The sequence below is a fragment of the Phyllobates terribilis genome, unplaced genomic scaffold (genome assembly GCF_046119375.1).
Source record: "Phyllobates terribilis strain yellow unplaced genomic scaffold, ASM4611937v1 Scaffold_49__1_contigs__length_9717188, whole genome shotgun sequence".
NCBI lineage: Eukaryota > Metazoa > Chordata > Amphibia > Anura > Dendrobatidae > Phyllobates > Phyllobates terribilis.
The window spans coordinates 5,287,128-5,305,226 of NW_027362809.1; the positions used below are offsets into that span (position 1 = coordinate 5,287,128).

The window sequence follows — 18,099 nt, forward strand, 5'->3', positions numbered from 1 at the left end:
TTGGCCTCACTGCACATTTAATGTTGTAGATCATAAAAGTGACGTTTGGCCAGAAAGACTGAACCTGGTCTTGTAGGAACCATATGAGCATATTCAGCAGAACAGAAGGGAGAGAAGGTAGATTCATCCAATAAGATATCAGGGATCTAGGAAGCCAACACCATCATTACCCTCCGCTTTCTCTTACAGGCTCATCATAATATTTTTCTTCAAGTGATTTTCTAACTTGTCAGCACATTCTTCATATGCTGTCATTTGGCTTTGTAGTTAATAATAATAATCTTTTTATTTATTTATTTTTTGTAGTTTACAGATCTGCGCAGGTCACGGTCAGCGTCTCCTAATCCCAGGGGGTAGGTGGATTGTCGAGGTTGTAAGTTCTATAGAAAAGGGCTTTCAATGTCCAAAATGATTTGAATAGTTTTGGGTGGAGGAGAATGTTGTGGCCTAGAGGCAAAATGATGATCACACGATTGTGATACGGCCGGACTACACCACTGATAAAGCTGCCACAGCCGGTGACTGAGAAGAATCTGTGACTTCTCTGCATTTAGTGGTTACTACTCACCTGGGTAGTCATATGTAGGAATCTCCTCTTTACACCGCTCATCACCCCTCACATATGTCTCTGTAGTATTAATATGGGTCAGATCTTCACCCTGAAACAAATATTGTAAAAGTCAAAGACAGATGGAGAAGTCCCATCTATGATCAGCTCTAATCCTGCCATCTCCACCGTTCTCATTACAATAGTCTATAATATAACCGGGGATGCGTATCTCTGTCTTAAGCCTCGATAGACTGCGCATGCGCGACGCGCAGTCTGGCTCCAGACAGAATCAGGCATCCAGCCGTTACAGGTAAGAGGAGTGTATGGCTCCGGAGATCGCGATATGCGTAGGCACTGAACACATACCACAATCTCCGGCGCCATACTTACCTGATCGGGAGGAGCGTTGCTGCAGCGCCTCTCTTCTTCGGAGATGGGGCTGGAGTGAGGCGTCGGATTGGCGCATGAGCGTAGTGCTATCCGGCGCCATTTTACTGAAGACACATTTACAGTGTGCGTTCAGCAAAATGGCGCCAGACAACGCAGTGCTCCGGTGACACACTCCTTCCCCGGCCTCCGGCAGAACAGGGCGCAGAAGAGCTGGAGCACAGAGAAGAAAGGTGAGTATAACTGTTTATTTTTTTGTATGTGTGTACAGTGTGAAAGGAATGAGGGGGCCACAAATATCAGGATTGGGGGGTGAGGGGGCCACACATATCAGGATTGGGGGGTGAGGGGACCTTGCATACCAGGATGAGGGGTACCACACATACCAGGATTGCAGGGTGAGGGGACCATGCATACCAGGATTGGGGGGTGAGGGGTACCACGCATACCAGGATGTGGGGGTGAGGGGTGCCATGCATACAAGGATTTGTGGGTGAGGGGTGCCATGCGTACCAGGATAGGATGGTGGGGACAGGATGGGGGCAGCACAAATACCAAGAGGGGGGCAGCACATACCAGCATGGGAGACCATATACCAATAAAAATGCTCACCACCTGGGCGTAGAATGGGTTCAATAGCTAGTATAAAACATATAATACTGGTGGATAAAACAAGACTGAGCACAAGACCTTCACAGCAGTCTACACATCATAGGGGAGATCTCATGACACCTTCTCTCCATCTACCTGATGATCCTGAGGAACATTGGGGTCTTCTTGTTTACAGTCCTGTGGAAGAAGAGGACGGGGACATCTCTCTGGTGTTGTTCTCTTACTGGATAAATCTGGAGGAAACACATACAGGGACTGAATTCATTCTTTACATACAGATAATTATAGGCCGTGTGTATTTAGTCCTGTCTATTACCTGGTGATGTGAGGGGCTGGGGAACCTCCATCATGACGTCCTTGTACAGATCTTTGTGTCCTTCTAAATACTCCCACTCCTCCATGGAAAAATAGACAGCGACATCCTGACATCTTAAAGGAACCTGACACATACAATGATAATGTCATCCCCCGATCCCTTCATATTGTTACTGTATAATGTCCCAGCATTCCCAGCAGTGTCACCTCTCCAGTCAGCAGCTCAATCATCTTGTAGGCGAGTTCTAGGATCTTCTGGTCATTGATGTCCTCATGTATCAGGGGGTGAGATGGAGGTCCTGTGATTGGGCTCAGGGGTCTTTTCCATCCCTCAGACACAGGGTCCTGACAGCGCTCACTAGAGGTCTTCTTCACTACTGTGTAATCCTGGTTATGGAGAGACACATTAATAAATCTCCCTCCAGACATTTCCAGAGTCCTCACCTCTCCAGTTCTGTCCATCTGTTATTCCCATAGATAAGAATGATGTAATGGGACGTCATCAGAATCTCTCACCTCTCCAGTAATCCGGAAGAGGATCTCTAGGGTGAGGTGTAATATCCTCTCTGCCATCTTGTCTCTGTCCATATCCATCTTTGATGGGTCAATAAGGATAATTCTCTTATATAGAAGATCTTCACTGAGAGGATCCGATATTGTAGGGACCTGAATGAGAAGATGATGAGCCGATGTAACATCATAAAAATCCTGTGTAATAATACAATTACTGGAGATAATAAGTGGAAATGTGGTGGGCCACTGGGGAGGCGCCAGATGTTGCAGAAGGGCCAGCTGGGGTATGTAGTCTCAAAGGCAGCAGATAATGATGTCACAGTAGTTGAAGTGGGTCGCTGGACCCCTAAACACTTCCCTAGTGTCCACAAAAATTGTCAAAAGCGGGAGGTGGCACTTGTGGATGGTATAGGACCCCCAGGGGGCACTCCTGTAGTTGTGGTGTCTGGGTGCAAGTTTGGAGTGCCCGTGATGTTTGTGCAATCACAAGCAGCCAGACACGCAGGTGAACTTGTAAACATAACAATTTTACTGAAGGAGGTAACGGGGTACAGTCTCTCTTGAAGGCAAAGTTTACAGTATTTTGTGCATATGAAAGTAATGGTTCTCTCCTCATGAGACAAGCGAGGTTATGGCCTCTCAGGGCGGCTGGAGCAGAGTCCTCTTCACTTGCTAGTAGAGGAAATGCTATGCGCAGTCTAAGAAATATTACACTGATGGAGGGACCTTCACAGATTGGCTCTCCGTGGAAACACACTAAAGTCTGGGTGTGCTCACAGTTTTTAGCCCACCGTTCCCTTTCGCAGGGGGTAGGTTTAAACAAAAAGTCGGTGGTGTGGCAGCCACGTGGATCTAGTCCCGGCTAGAAGCAAACAGGATAACCAGCGTGCAGGAGAGCACACGAACAAAGTTATCTCTCCTGACTGGAAAACGCTTGTCGTCTTTTTGGGAAGGAGATTTTGTGGAGAAAATGTCCCGCCAGCGTGGACTGGCATGGAAACTCTTCTGTGAGAAATAGTGTCTGTCTCCTGTATCTTCATTAGGCAGCTTGAACCCCCCACTACTGATTTGTACCAGTGCTCAGTCAGTGTGTGAGCCCTGAGCTGGGAGACTCCTCACAGCCATTTCTATGGCAGCTTATTGTGAGGAGAATCACTTAACTTTCATATACACACATTGGCCAGTAGATGGCAGGAAAGTCCAATTTACAATGCAATGTATTATATCTGCTAACTCACAGTGCCCACACTGGAACAAGTCTACTATCACACTACAACTGTCTCATTTAGCAGCAGAACGTGTACCGGGATGCCACAGAAACATATGAGGAGATATATTATTTTACAGTACCGTATTTTTCGGACTATAAGATGCACCTAGGTTTTAGAGGAAGAAAATAGAAAAAAAAATGTAAGCAAAAAATGTGTTGACATTGCTGACACTGGTATAGGGGTAATGTCCCCCAATTCTAACAATATCCCCCATCTTGGTATATATGCCCCCCTTCCTTTTATACGTGGCCCCCATCCACATCCTGGTATGCATGGCACCCCTCCATCCTGGTATGCATGGCACCCCTCATCCCTATCCTGGCATGCATGGCACCCCCCATCCCTGTCCTGGCATGCATGGCACCCCCCATCCCTGTCCTGGCATGCATGGCACCCTCCATCCCTGTCCTGGCATGCATGATACCCCCCATCCCTATTCTGGCATGCATGGCATCCCCCATCCCTGTCCTGGCATGCATGGCACCCCCCATCCCTGTCCTGGTATGCATGGCACCCCCCTCATCCCTGTCCTGGTATGAATGGCACCCCCCTCATCCCTGTCCTGGTATGCATGGCACCCCTCATCCCTGTCCTGATATGCATGGCACCCCTCATCCCTGTCCTGCCATGCATGGCACCCTCCATTCCTTTCCTGCCATGCATGGCACCCCTCATCCTTATCCTGGAATGTATAGCCCCTCATCCTTATCCTGGTAAGTATGGCCCCCTCATCCTTATCCTGGTAAGTATGGCCCCCTCATCCTTATCCTGGTATGTATGGCCCCCTCAGCCTTATCTTGTTATGTATGGCCCCCTCATCTTAATCCTGTTATGTATGGCCCCCTCATCTTAATCCTGTTATGTATGGCCCCCTCATCTTAATCCTGTTATGTATGGCTCCCTCATCTTAATCCTGTTATGTATGGCTCCCTCATCTTTATCCTGTTATGTATGGCCCCCTCATCTTTATCCTGTTATGTATGGCCAACTCATCTTTATCCTGTTATGTATGGCCCCCTCATCTTTATCCTGTTATGTATGGCCCCCTCATATTTATCCTGTTATGTATGGCCCCCTCATCTTTATCCTGTTATGTATGGCCCCCTCATCCTTATCCTGGTATGTATGGCCCCCTCATCCTTATCCTGGTATGTATGGCCCCCTCATCCTTATCCTGGTATGTATGGCCCCCTCATCCTTATCCTGGTATGTATGGCCCCCTCATCCTTATCCTGGTATGTATGGCCCCCTCATCCTTATCCTGGTATGTATGGCCCCCTCATCCTTATCCTGGTATGCATGGTCCCCCTAATCCCCATCATGCTGCACATAAAAAAATAAAATAAAACACTCCTACTCACCTTTCTTCTCTCCTCCAGCGCTGTGTCCTGTCTGCCCCACTGATCTTACCATGTGAGCCACGCCTGCCATCACTACCATGCACGGCTCACAAGGAGACATCAGCTGCCGGAAGTCACTGCTCCCCATGCCAGGACTGTGTGAGCGAGGAGCAGTGACTTCATGCTCCTTAATAGCCGGCACACAGCTGCAGCGCGGCTCCTGCTGGGAGATCGCGAGTGCCCACTATTAAAGGGCATGAATATTCACCCCCTCTCCACGACCATGAGCATAGAGAGAGGTTAAATATTCATTTATGCTCCCATGGGCGTGGGGAGCACTGAATATTCATTTTCTTTAGCAGCGGGGACAGTGTAGGCTGCAGCAGGCGGCTGCTGCCTCCTGTGCCCCACTCCTCCGCCGCTACCGCTCCCCCCCACACATCATATATATGCCCCCCTCATCCCCCAACATTCGGACTATAAGACGCACCTTTCATTTTCCTCCAAAACTTTGGAGGAAAAAAGTGCATCTTATAGTCCGAAAAATACGGTATTTAGTTTTCTTCTTTACGTCTAGTAAAAAAACCTATATATTTTAGGCCACAGACAACAAGTAGTTTCTTCATCGGAGTCTGCAGCTGAACACGTTTCTCAAAGACTCATCTTCCATAAAGCTAATTCTCGTCTCATTTACCGACACTGGAATGGACATTATCAATACTGCAGGAGATATTCATTACACGTGACATGAGAAATAACTACTTCATGATGAGGATGACATCTTCATCTTCTGCTACAGCTCTAGAAACATATTTAGCCAGAGTGCTTCACTGACTACATCACCACCGGTCGTCTATATGAATGTTTCCCGTCTTCCCTGCACTGTAATCTTCCATCACATTAGATCTCACGTATGATTCACACACAGAAGTTTGAGGCTTTGACACATGGTAAAGTTTTTAATATTAGACAAAGTAGGACTATCCCGAATAGGTTCACCTTGCCATGGTAGCTTTCATGCTATTTTTGATCATCAAATACAGTGTTACTAAGAACCCTATTTTATTTAAATGCACTTTTGCTTTTTATTTATTTATTTCTTTACAGCAGGGTTTATGATCATTTTTCTTCTTGTAGTTTTTTTCTGATTAATGTCTATTGTAAACATGCATTTTTTATGTGCTGCATGTATACCAATTTAAACCAAGCTCAAATTCTTGTTTTTCTCATGGGCACAATAGTGGCCGGGTGGGCTGCCGCTATGGATAATACGCCTCTAACTATACAACTACGATGTAGTAAAAATCTCAAAGGTTCTGGATTTATTAGTATCTGCACCAAGAATGGGGCTAAGTGAATATTTATTAATCAGCCCTGGGGTAGTCAGTGGAGTGGATGAAACAATATTGTGGGTGTAGGGGGCAGTACTGTGGGAAAACCTCCCTAAAGTAAAATCTTAAACATTTATTAAATATATTCATTAAAAACTGGACTAACAGCACATATGTTCTTAAAACTAGCAAAATTACAAGCTGAATGGCTTGTTGTGGATGTATATAAACAGATCTAAACAATGATGCTGCTGAATAATTGATACAGTCACTACCTAACCCTATCCTGTACCTAAACTAAGCTTATACTGCCTAGCTGACGAGGTTGGCACCCTCAACAATGGTGACCCCGCTCACTGGTGACTGTACCACAGAAGCCCTTGTGATCACTTGCTGTTTTTGTAAGTTTGCCCACTGACAAAGACATGAACAGTCTATAATTTTAAGGGTAGGTTAATTTTAACATTGACAGATAGAATATCCAAAAAAAAGTCAAGAAAATCACATTGTATAAATTAGATAAATTTATTTGCATTTTGCAGTGAGAAATAAGTATTTGATCCCCTACAAACCATTATGAGTTCTGGCTCCTACAGGCCAGTTAGACGCTCCTAATCAACTCGTTACCTGCATTAAAAACAGCTGTCTAACATAGTCACATGTATAAAAGACTCCTGTCCACAGACTCAATCAGTCAGACTCTAACCTCTACAACATGGGCAAGACCAACGAGCTTTCTAAGGATGTCAGGGACAAGATCATAGACCTGCAGAAAGCTGGAATGGGCTACAAAACCGTAAGTAAGATGCTGGGTGAGAAGGAGACAACTGTTGGTGCAATAGTAAGAAAATGGAAGAAATACAAAATGACTCTCAATCGACATCTATCTGGGGCACCATTCAAAATCTCACCTCGTGGGGTATCCTTGATCATGAGGAAGGTGAGAAATCATCCTAAAACTACACAGGTGAACTTGTTAATGATCTCCAAGAAAACCATTGGTAACACATTACGCCTTAAAGGTTTAAAATCTAGCAGCGCCCGCAAGGTCCCCCTGCTCAAGGAGGCACATGGCAAACTTCAGACAGGCCTGCACAATGAACACCTGGATGATTCTGAGTTATTGGGAGAAGGTGCTGTGGTCAGATGAGACAAAAATTGAGCTCCTTGGCATTAACTCAACTCGGTGTGTTTGGAGGAAGAGAAATTCTGCCTATGACCCAAAGAACACCGTCCCCACTGTCAAGCATGGAGGTGTTTTGGGGGTGTTTCTCTGCTAAGGGCACAGGACGACTTCACCGCATCAATGGGAGAATGGATGAAGCCATGTGCCATAAAATCCTGAGTGACAACCTCTTTCCCTCTGCCAGGACATTAAAAATGGGTCGTGGCTGGGTCTTCCATCAAGACAATGACCCAAAACATACAGCCAAGGCAACAAAGGAGTGGCTTAAAAAGAAGCACATTAAGGTCATGGAGTGGCCTAGCCAGTCTCCAGACCTTAATCTCATTGAGAACTTATGGAGGGAGTTGACGCTCCGAGTTGCCAAGTGACAGCCTCAAAATCTGAATGATTTAGAGATGATCTAGAAAGAGGAGTGGACCAAAATTCCTCCTTACATGTGCGCAAACCTCATCATCAACTACAAAAAAAGTATGACTGCTGTGCTTGCCAACAAGGGTTTTGCCACCAAGTACTAAGTGTTGTTTGCAAGAGGAACCAAATACTTATTTGTCACTACAAAATGAAAATAAATGTTTCTAATTTATACAATGTGATTTTTATTGGATATTCTATCTCTCAATGTTAAAATTAACCTACCCTTAAAATTACAGACTGTTCATGTCTTTGTCAGTGGGCAAACTTACAAAAACAGCAAGGGATCAAATAATTATTTCCTTCTCTGTATGCATGTTTTTCTCAATATCTGAAATGAAATCAGAATAAACCTTTCCTGTTTTAGGTCAATTAGTATTACCATAATTTTTAATATTTGTTAAATGCCAGAATAATGAGAGAGAATGTTTTAAGGCATAATTATTACTTGCTGCAAAGTCAAAAGTTTACATACACTAATATTACTATGCCTTTAAACAATTCTGGACTGCCCATATGATCATATTGTTACGGGTCCAGGTGGTGGAACCTCTGTGCTGAGATACGAGGAGGGACCAGAGGGGCGTAACTAAGTGCCTAACCGGACCGACCCTGGCTACACGGTGGCTTAATCGACTCCGTGAACCAAGGAGGGACCAGGAAGGTGGACCAGGTGCCACACTGGGACCGACCTCGAGTGAGAGCAGGCAACTCCCACGGGACTGATAGCCAAAGCCGACAGGCACGAGAGAGGAGCATGGCTGACATACAATGCAGGTAAATGGGCAGGCTTGGCTGGCAGACTGACAGGCGGACACGGCTGATAGGCAGGCAGCACTGGGATCTGAGGGCTGGAGAGAGTGTTTAGAACACAAACCACAACTTTGCACAGGCACGTCCATTTTGGAGGAGGTGCCTTAAATAGGGGCAGTCTTCTGGCCATTGGCCGGGGACTTTTTAGGACGGGGCATGCGGCCCCTTTCAGAGGGAGGGAGCAGGGGGCACCGGACTGTAGCCGCGGTGGTGAGTGGATCGACGTCTCTGCCGGGCAGGAACCAGAGATGCCGATGCTACATATATCATGTGTTTGGAAGCTTCCAATAGGTTTTTTGGCAACATCTTAGTTATTTAGAGACACACCCGTGGATGTATTTTAATGCACACCTGAAACACACTGCTTCTTTGTGTAGCATCATGAGCCAAGATATCAGGAAGAGAATTGTGGACTTGCACAAGTCCAGCTCGTCCTTGGGTACAATTTCAAGATACCTGAGGGTGCCTCGTTCATCTGTACAAACAAATATACGCAAGTACAAACAAGATGGGAATGTCCAGCCATCATACCGCTCAGGAAGTAGGCGGGTTCTGTGTCCCAGAGATGAACGTGCTTTTGGTCTGATATGTGCATATCAACCAAAGGACAAAAGCAAGCGACCTTGTGAAGATGATGGCGGAAGCTGGTATGACTGTGTCAATATCCACAGTGAAACGAGTGCTGTATCAACATTGGCTGAAAGGCCACTCTGCCAGGAAGAAGCCATTACTCCAAAAGAAACATAAAAAAGACATATTAATGTTGGCAAATGCACACAGGAACAAATACCTTAATTTTTGGAGGCATGTCCTGTGATTTGATTAAACTAAAATTTGGGCATAATTACCATTGTTACATTTGGAGGAAAAAGGGAGAAGCTGAGAAGCCTAAGAACACCATCCCAACTGTGAAACACGGGGGTGACAGCATCATGTTGTGGAGTTGTTTTGCTGCAGGAGGGACTGATGAACATCACAAAATAGATGGCATCATGAGAACAAAATATAATTTGACAATACTGAAGCAACATCTCAAGACATTAGCCAGGAAGTTAAAGCTTGGGCGAAAAAGGGTCTTCCAAATGGACAATGACCCGAAGCATACTGCCAAAATGGTAACAAAGTGGCTGCCAAAGTCAATGTTTTGGAGTAGCCATCACAAACCCTGATCTCAATCCTATTGAAAATTTATGGGCAAAGCTGAAAAGGCAGGTGCGAGCAAGGCGACCTCCAATCTGGATCAGTTACACCAGTTTTGTCAGGAGGAAAGGGCCCAAATTCCAACCGAACTAATGTAAGAAGCTTGTGCAAGGATATCCCAAATGCTTGACCCAAATCATTCAGTTTAACCCCTATACCTTCCAGGGTGGTTTGCACGTTAATGACCAGGCCAATTTTTACAATTCTGACCACTGTCACTTTATGAGGTAAGAACTCCCTGATTAAGAGATTGTTTTTTCATGACATATTGTACTTCATGACAGTGGTAAAATTTCTTCTATATCACTTGCGTTTATTTGTGAAAAAAAATGGAAATTTGGGGAAAGTTTTGAAAATTTCACAATTTTCAAACTTTGAATTTTCATGCCCTTACATCAGAGAGATATGTTACACAAAATAGTTAATAAATAACATTTCCCATATGTCTACTTTACATCAGCACGATTTTGGAAACAATTTTTTTTTTTGTTAGGGAGCTATAAGGGTTAAAAGTTGACCAGCGATTTCTCATTTTTACAATAAAATTTACAAAACCATTTTTTAGGGGCCACATCACATTTGAAGTCACTTTGAGGGGTCTTTATGACAGAAAATACCCAAAAGTGACACCATTCTAAAAACTACATCCCTCAAGGTGCTCAAAACCACATTCAAGAACTTTATTAACCCTTCACGTGCTTCACAGCAATTAATTGAACGTGAAAGGAAAAAATGAACATTTAACTCTTTTTCACTAAAATTTGAGTTTAACCCCCAATTTTTTTTTATTTTCACACGTGTACCAGGAGAAATTGGAAACCAAAAGTTATTGTGCAATTTCTCCCGAGTACGCTGATACCCCATGTGTTGGAGAAAACTACTGTTTGGGTGCACTGCAGGGCTCGGAAGGGAAGGAGTGACACTTTGGAATGCAGACTTTGATGGAATGGTCTGAGGGCGTCATGTCACGTTCTCAGAGCCCCTGATGTGCCTAAACAGTGGAAATGGCCAACAAGTGCCCCCTTTTGGAACGGATACCCGATATGTGAATGTTATAATGTAGTGTCATACGTCAGTTGTGTAGGACAACCTGACGAACACTACACAACTGATGTATGACAACCTGACGAACTCTGTCAGTTGTGTAGTGTTTGTCAGGTTGTCATACGTCAGAAATTAATTTAGTAGTCCATGGAAGTATGGTACCTTTTGAAGCATTTTTTCATGCACAGGCCAGGTTTGTCGGGGAAGGTGTCACATTGATAAATGGTGTCCTTGCGTATTCACCTTTTATAAACACACTCAGCACTTCTTTTTTTACTTCCCTCACAGAGGAAAAAAAGGTATCTGCCCCGGGACATGCTGGTCTGATACAATTCTAGGACCTTCAGTTCCGGAAGTACTGGGGCCCGCTCCGTCACCAGTGCAAAATATCAGGGCCTTGATAACTACCTCCTGGAACTGAAGGTACAACGTAGAAGTCTGGCCTGCACATTGTGACAGAAGGAAAGCGTTGTGCATTGCCATCTGTACAATGTGCACGGCCAACTTCCTGTACCACACCTTGGCCTTTCTTAAAGTACTACTGTACGGCTGGAGGACTTGATCAGAGAGATCAACTCCCCCCCATGTACTTGTTGTACCCCACTACACAGTCTGGTTTGACGACCTGTGTAGTGGAACCTTGTACAGTGCTGAGGGTGCTGCCATCACCATGTATGGTGGTCAAGAAAAGGACATCCCTCTTGTCCTTGACCACCAGAGGTTGGTCGAAACATTGGGAACTGCTCTCACCCCTTCTGAGCAGCTTCCCAATTAGCATCTTTGGGAGGCCTCTCTATTTTTGCAGACAGTATTGGAGGCTGCGGTACGTCGTGCAGAGAGGGACTTGAAGAGAGGGACACTGGTATAAAAGTTATCCACGTACAAGTGATAACCTTTATCCAGCAGTGGGTGCACCAAGTCCCACACAATTTTCCCACTCACTCCCAGAACAGGGGGGCATTCAGGGGATTCAATCCGAGAGTCCTTCCGTTCATAAACGCTAAACTTGTGAGTGTACCCTGAGGTACTCTCACAAAGTTTATACAGCTTGATTCCATACCTGGCCTTCTTACTGGGCAGGTACTGCCGGAATCCAAGCCGCTCCATAAAAGCCATTAAGGACTCATCCACGCAGATGTCCCAAGCAAACTTGTTGTTGAAGTGGACGATGACCGGTCGAACTTTGAAAAGATGATCAAAGTTCGGGTCATTGCGTGCCGGACACCTTGCATTATCGATGTAATGCAAGAACTTGTGGATGGCCTGAAAACGTTTCCGGGTCATGACCATTTGTAACACTGGAGTGTTATAGAAAACGTCAAACTCCAATATCGCCAAAGTTCTGGCTTCTTCAGGATCCCCATATGAAGACCAGGCCCCAAAACGTCATTATTTCTACTGCATCTACAGGAGACCAGTTAGAAAATGATGAAGAGGGGTTTTGTTCCAAAAATTGATGAGTGTATATTTAGTTTGGCCCACCAAGAGGTTTACAAGATCCTCAGAGAAAAAGACTTTGAAAAAGTCTAGTTCTGTGAGGCCGGTGGTGTCAAACTTGATTCCTGATTCCGCCACAAAATCAGGAATCAGTGGCTCATAATTTTTGGGGGCCGAGATCCACATGGGGTCAGTAGTGGGGGGGGCACTGGTTCATCTTTTCTCCTGGGTCGTCTGAGTGGCGGTTCAGCAGAACCTGAAGGACTCCCGCTTTCCCGACTCCATGTTTTAAAATTGTGAATAAAGAATAAAGGATCTTCACATTCAATGGCTGGCTGGAGTGCCACCTTCTGTCTGATAACAGGATATCAAAGGAAAAATCTTTCTTTGGGCAGAGCACCTGCTGATTAGCGATCCCTGGCTATTTGTGACTGACGCTCACTGGACTGCACAAAGGTATGCGATTGGAATAAGTGCTGGTTTTTCATTTTCTATTTATTTGACCTGAGAAGGAAGTGGAAGAGGAGGAGGAAGAGGAGGATAATGAGGAGTCAGAAAAATAAAGAAAGGTGGGATCCTCGCCCTCGCTGTCAGTGTCGGAGGCAAGAAAAGGGTATTTTCCTCCTCCGCTGAATAGTGAGTTTGGGATGAGCGGGACATTTTTTTTTTAGTTATGTATGTGGTGCCTGTGTGTCAGTACTTTATTTAGAGTGTGTGTATGTGTGTCAATGTGCTTGGTGTGAACTTTTTTTTCTGAAAAAAAAAAGAGAAAAAAGGAACTACCGTAGGTGGTGCAAACAGCGAGCACTAGTGTGGATAGGTGAACTATGTCACCAATCAACTCTCGGCAGCTGCTGGGTGTGCGCGCGGATGTGGTGCAAAGGACGAGGTTGCGTAAAACACCGAGCACGAGTGCTGATCAGTGATCTGTGGTCACTGATCAGCGCTCGGCTGCTGCAGGAAGCGCAAAAAAAAAACAAAAACGGACAACAGTCGAGCGATGAAGTGATGATCAGCACTTGGTGGCAGAAAGGGGGATGGGAAGGGTGACAGGGGGATTGGGGTGGATGAGAAGGGATCAAAAAATCCTACTTACAGTTGTCGACTTTCAGATGTCGTCTATCAGATGTCTTCTGTAAGATGTCTTCTGGAGCAGGAGCGGCGATTGTGGTGTCACAGGCTTCTGTGGCCCAGCACGGCGCAAAATCGGACAGCGCGACCGCCCTCTAGAAAAGAAAAAAGGTTAGTTGAAAAAAAGGCAAAGTAGGGAGCACGAGTGCTGATCAGTGAATTGCGTCACCGATCAACTCTCGGTGGCTGCTGGATGTACGCACAGAGGTGGTACAAAGTGAGGGGGGGGGGGGGCGGAGAAAGAATTGACAGGGATGAAAAAAATTAATTGAAAAGCAGCAAGCACGACATTGATCAGTGACGTAGTCACTGGTCAGCGCTCGGCCGCTGCAGAACGCACAAAAAATAAAAAAATGGGGGCAGGGTGGGTAAAAAGGGGGAGGGGGGTTGGGGTGGATGAGGGGAGAACAGGGATGGACTTACCAAAGTCTTCTCTGTTCTTCTTTCAGCAGCAGGTTCTGGAGCAAGATCTGCAGCAGCAGGAGACCCAGGACGCAGGAGACCCAGGACCCAGGAGACCGCAGCAGAACGCCGGAGCAGCTGCAACTGGAGCAGGTGAGAAGAAGGTCTTGTGGTGTCACAGGTGCTCCTGTGGTAACACAAGGCCCAGCACAGAGGTGATCAAACGTGACCGCTCTGTATGTCACCAGCCGGTCACCTCCCGGTCAGGCACTCTGGTTGGCGCGATCGATGATGACATTGATCGCACCAATCAGAGATGGCTAAGGCCTGGGCAGCATCACAGGGGGTCACAGGGAGGTGACAGGCAGGTGACAAGCCGGTCACCGCCCTGTGACCGCCTTTTCACCTGTGTTCAGGTACTCTGATTGAAGCGATCGATGTCATCAACGATCGCTCCAATCAGAGCTCTCTGGGGCCTCTGCTGACATCACAAGGGGTCATGGGGCGGTGACAGGTAGATCACAAGCTGGTCACCGCCCCGTGACCGCCCAGTCACCGCACGGTCGCGGTATGATCGGTGCGATCGATGTGACTGGCGATCACACCGATCATAGCGGGTTGGGGAGAGGGCTGGGGTCTCTTAGCAACAGCCTAGGATCGATGCTCTTATGAACACCGATCCTAGGCTGCACATCACTGTTTCCAGCAATCTGATTGCCGGAAACAGTGAGAAATGCTGTGATTGGCTGTTCAATTCTGAACAGCCAATCACAGCGATCGTGTGTGGGTGGGGGGGGGGGCGGCGCAAACACCCCGGGATGAGGGCGCCATATACCCTGAAGTAAGATGGCGCCGGAGATTTAATGCGATCACCGCGACTTTGGTCGAGGGACCGCATTAAAGCTAGGACATACTAATATGTATTAGGCTCTTAAGTCCCAGGGCACAGATACGTATTAGTATACCTTGGGCTACAAAGGGGTTAACGGCAATGGTACCAAATACTAATTAAATGTATGTAAACTTTTGACTTTGCAGTAAGTAATAAAGATGCCTTAAAACATTCTCTCTCTCTCATTATTTTGGCATTTGGCAAATATTAAAAATTATGATAATCCTAATTGACCTAAAACGGGAAAGGTTTATTCTGATTTCATGTCAGATATTGAGAAAAACATGCAGATGTGTCTTTTTATATAGTGTATGTAAACTTGTGGTTTCAACTGTATATAATACACTGATACATTAAATAGAACCAGATACGTATCAAGGTATATATAAAGGAAATGGTATGGTACACAGAATGTTTCAATAATCCGCCTCAACGCGTTTCCCCAACAGGTTCATCAGGAGGCTTAATACAGGGATGATAATTCATGATGTTCAGCATAGTGTGCCTAATAGCCAGGTGTCCATGTATAAATATCCCAATTCATCCAAAACACCTCCCAGACTAGGAGACCCATTCCCATTCCTAGAGGTGAATTGTCATAGGATATATAGAATGGAGTCTGGCAACAATAATGTACTGCGCCTGCGCTACTTCTCATGCACTAGAGGTCCGATAATGTCCATCCCCTAGTGTGCATGTCGGGAAGTGACGTGCTTTACACTGAAACACCAAATAAACTGATTGCCACCGCCCCACTGGCATCTGTGACTGCGCATTCCCATAGTTATGCGTTCTATGCCGGAACATATCTAGGATCATTGTCTGCGATTGCGTATGCCCGGATGTCTGCGTTCCACACCGGAGCACATATGGTATTGGACTGTATTCCATCTCTGAAAAATCCTCTGTCTGAGATCATCATCATGGGAGACTAAAAACAAGTTGCGAAGACACTGGTGGGTCCCTCCTGCCAACACCAAACAATATATCCATGGGGCCAGGTGATTTCTTTGTCCTCTCCTGGTCTCCCCAAAATGTATCCATGGTCTCTCTGATGGTCAAATGGAGGAGATCTGTATCTTTCCAGTCAGGGCCGATACCGTTAGAATAGAATCATTTAGAATAGAACGCTGTGCCTCTTTGGATAATGCCATGCAACCCATCTGCTGTCCTGAAGGATGTCTCTCATTCTCTTTGTAAAGTCTTTCTCCAATCTCTGTTTCAAGTGTGACTGCTACAGAAACACATGTCCCTTCTGCTTCTCTGGGCTCAGCCCCCTGAATGGCAGAACTGCTCTCACCCCCACCCCCCCCCAAGCTAAGTGTGTATTAGTGGAGGTATCTTTCTCAGGTGACCTCATCAACTGGGTCTACATGTGAGACTCCCTGAGGTAAAGGCTCCACCGGATCTTCTTTCAACACTTACACAATGGGCCTGGACAATTTCTTGAACAATGGTTAGAGGCTACTGAGATAATAATAAGATTAGTGGAATACTGGACACTTTACAAGTTAAATTAGTGTACATAAACTGACGAGCAAGCAGAACATTAGTAAAACACAGCCAGCAATCTCTAATAAAACACAATAATGTATTTGTCTTGGATTAACAAATCTAATCGTCTGGCTAATTAAGATTTTACGCTGTATCGTCACACAAGTATTGCACATTCTCCCATCATGCAATAGGCATGTAGATCTATTTCATCACTACACAAAATATGAGATGATGATAGCCCACAGTATATTCCTAAATGGTCAAATTTGACCCCTATTGCATAATTAGAGATCTACAAGGATCACCACACTTGTTAATTACTAAATAGTATATATAGGATATAACTGATGAGAAATAATTCTGATATAGAAGCTCAGATATCTCGATGAAGTACAACAATATGTGAACCCCATTTACAGGGAACGGAGTAGCAATGGTTAGAGTATAAAACCCAAAAATGTAATCCAGAATGGGACTGTATTCACACAAAACAGGCACAGGAAATTTGCTTATTGAGTCCCTTAGGGGTTTATGAATCAAGTCTGGAAATTCACTTACTTTCCTTTTTGAGGACACATCTATTGAGATCACCTCCTCTCACATTGGGTTTAAACTCAATGATACAAATGGAGAGGTCTCTGGTTTCACCTCAATGTGCACTGTTTATGTGTCTCACTAATAGGGTGTCTAGACCATGGAGTATATCTCCCAAGTGCTCCCCACCCTCCTCCTAGATTGCCTCTTGGTCATGCATACATAATCTAGGGGGCAGGTGCATGTGGCCACATATACAAGTCCTGAAGTTTTTCAGTTGAAATAATCCCTCTAGCTCTGGAAAAAGGTTTTACCTGTAGAGGAACTCGAGATGAAATTGGATGAGACCATGTAAATCTATGTACAATATCCTCCACATTTAAAGAAACAGCAGATTCTTCTATCCAACCAAGTCCCCTTGCACTAAACGGTCCCTAACTGACCGACCCTTTCTGAAAGTTATTGTGTGAGTAGATCACACAGCACCCCCAGGTCCGGGTTGACTACAAGTACACCCTAGTGTTTTCTGAGGATATTAAAGATATGGTCATTCTGATTGTCCTAAGTTCCTATTACTCGTGTTATCCCAGCTTTTTCTTGGTCTCTTGGTTAGGTATGAAGGAGTATATATACTGTATACTGTATATAAAGTCTGTATACTTTTTCCATGAATCTGGTGTTCATGTCTATTTACGGTATATTAAAATCTGAGATATTAGAGCAGTTTTTTCTCAACCATAAAAATTGGCCCGTGGATATGTTTTTTTTAATTTTTTTATTTGGAGGATGGGGTTGTGGCTTTCCCACTTCAATAGTTTATTAGTGCTCGTAGGTTTTTTGTAGATGAGTGTCCCTAGGGTCCCATCCCCTTCTTTCTTAATTAGAACATCCAGGAAAGGCAACTGTCATAATTAAACTCTGATATAAATCTCAGGCCCACTCTATTGATGTTGAGTTCTCTGACAAATTCAAGAAACTTTTCACTCGTCTCTGACCAGATGATAAAAATGTCGTCAATATATCTATACTATGCCCCAGTATATGGATGCCACCACTTATGATCATCCCTGAATATTGTGGTTTCCTCCCACCAGCCCAGGAATAGGTTAGCATACGAGGGTACACAGGGGCACCCCATCACAGTACCGCTGAGCTCGGGGGAAGTACTTCCTGTCAAAAAGGAAGAAGTTATGAGTAAGGCTATGTGACCACGATGCAGAAATGCTAAGGATT

The 18,099-nt window shown here is 45.1% G+C and overlaps 1 protein-coding gene across 1 annotated transcript in view; it reads right to left on the bottom strand.

The window, feature by feature from the left end:
* The window catches only part of LOC141191676 (uncharacterized), a 67,328-nt gene extending 62,249 nt beyond the window's left edge, over positions 1 to 5,079 (bottom strand). Inside the window, exons 1-6 of the mRNA XM_073661620.1 lie at positions 5,059 to 5,079; positions 2,381 to 2,530; positions 2,072 to 2,251; positions 1,866 to 1,989; positions 1,685 to 1,782; positions 569 to 659 (exon numbers count right to left, since the gene is read on the bottom strand). Coding sequence (XP_073517721.1) covers positions 569 to 659; positions 1,685 to 1,782; positions 1,866 to 1,989; positions 2,072 to 2,251; positions 2,381 to 2,530; positions 5,059 to 5,079 — 664 coding nt within the window. The remainder of the gene's footprint in view (positions 1 to 568; positions 660 to 1,684; positions 1,783 to 1,865; positions 1,990 to 2,071; positions 2,252 to 2,380; positions 2,531 to 5,058) is intronic.
* Between the last annotated feature and the right edge of the window lie 13,020 nt (positions 5,080 to 18,099).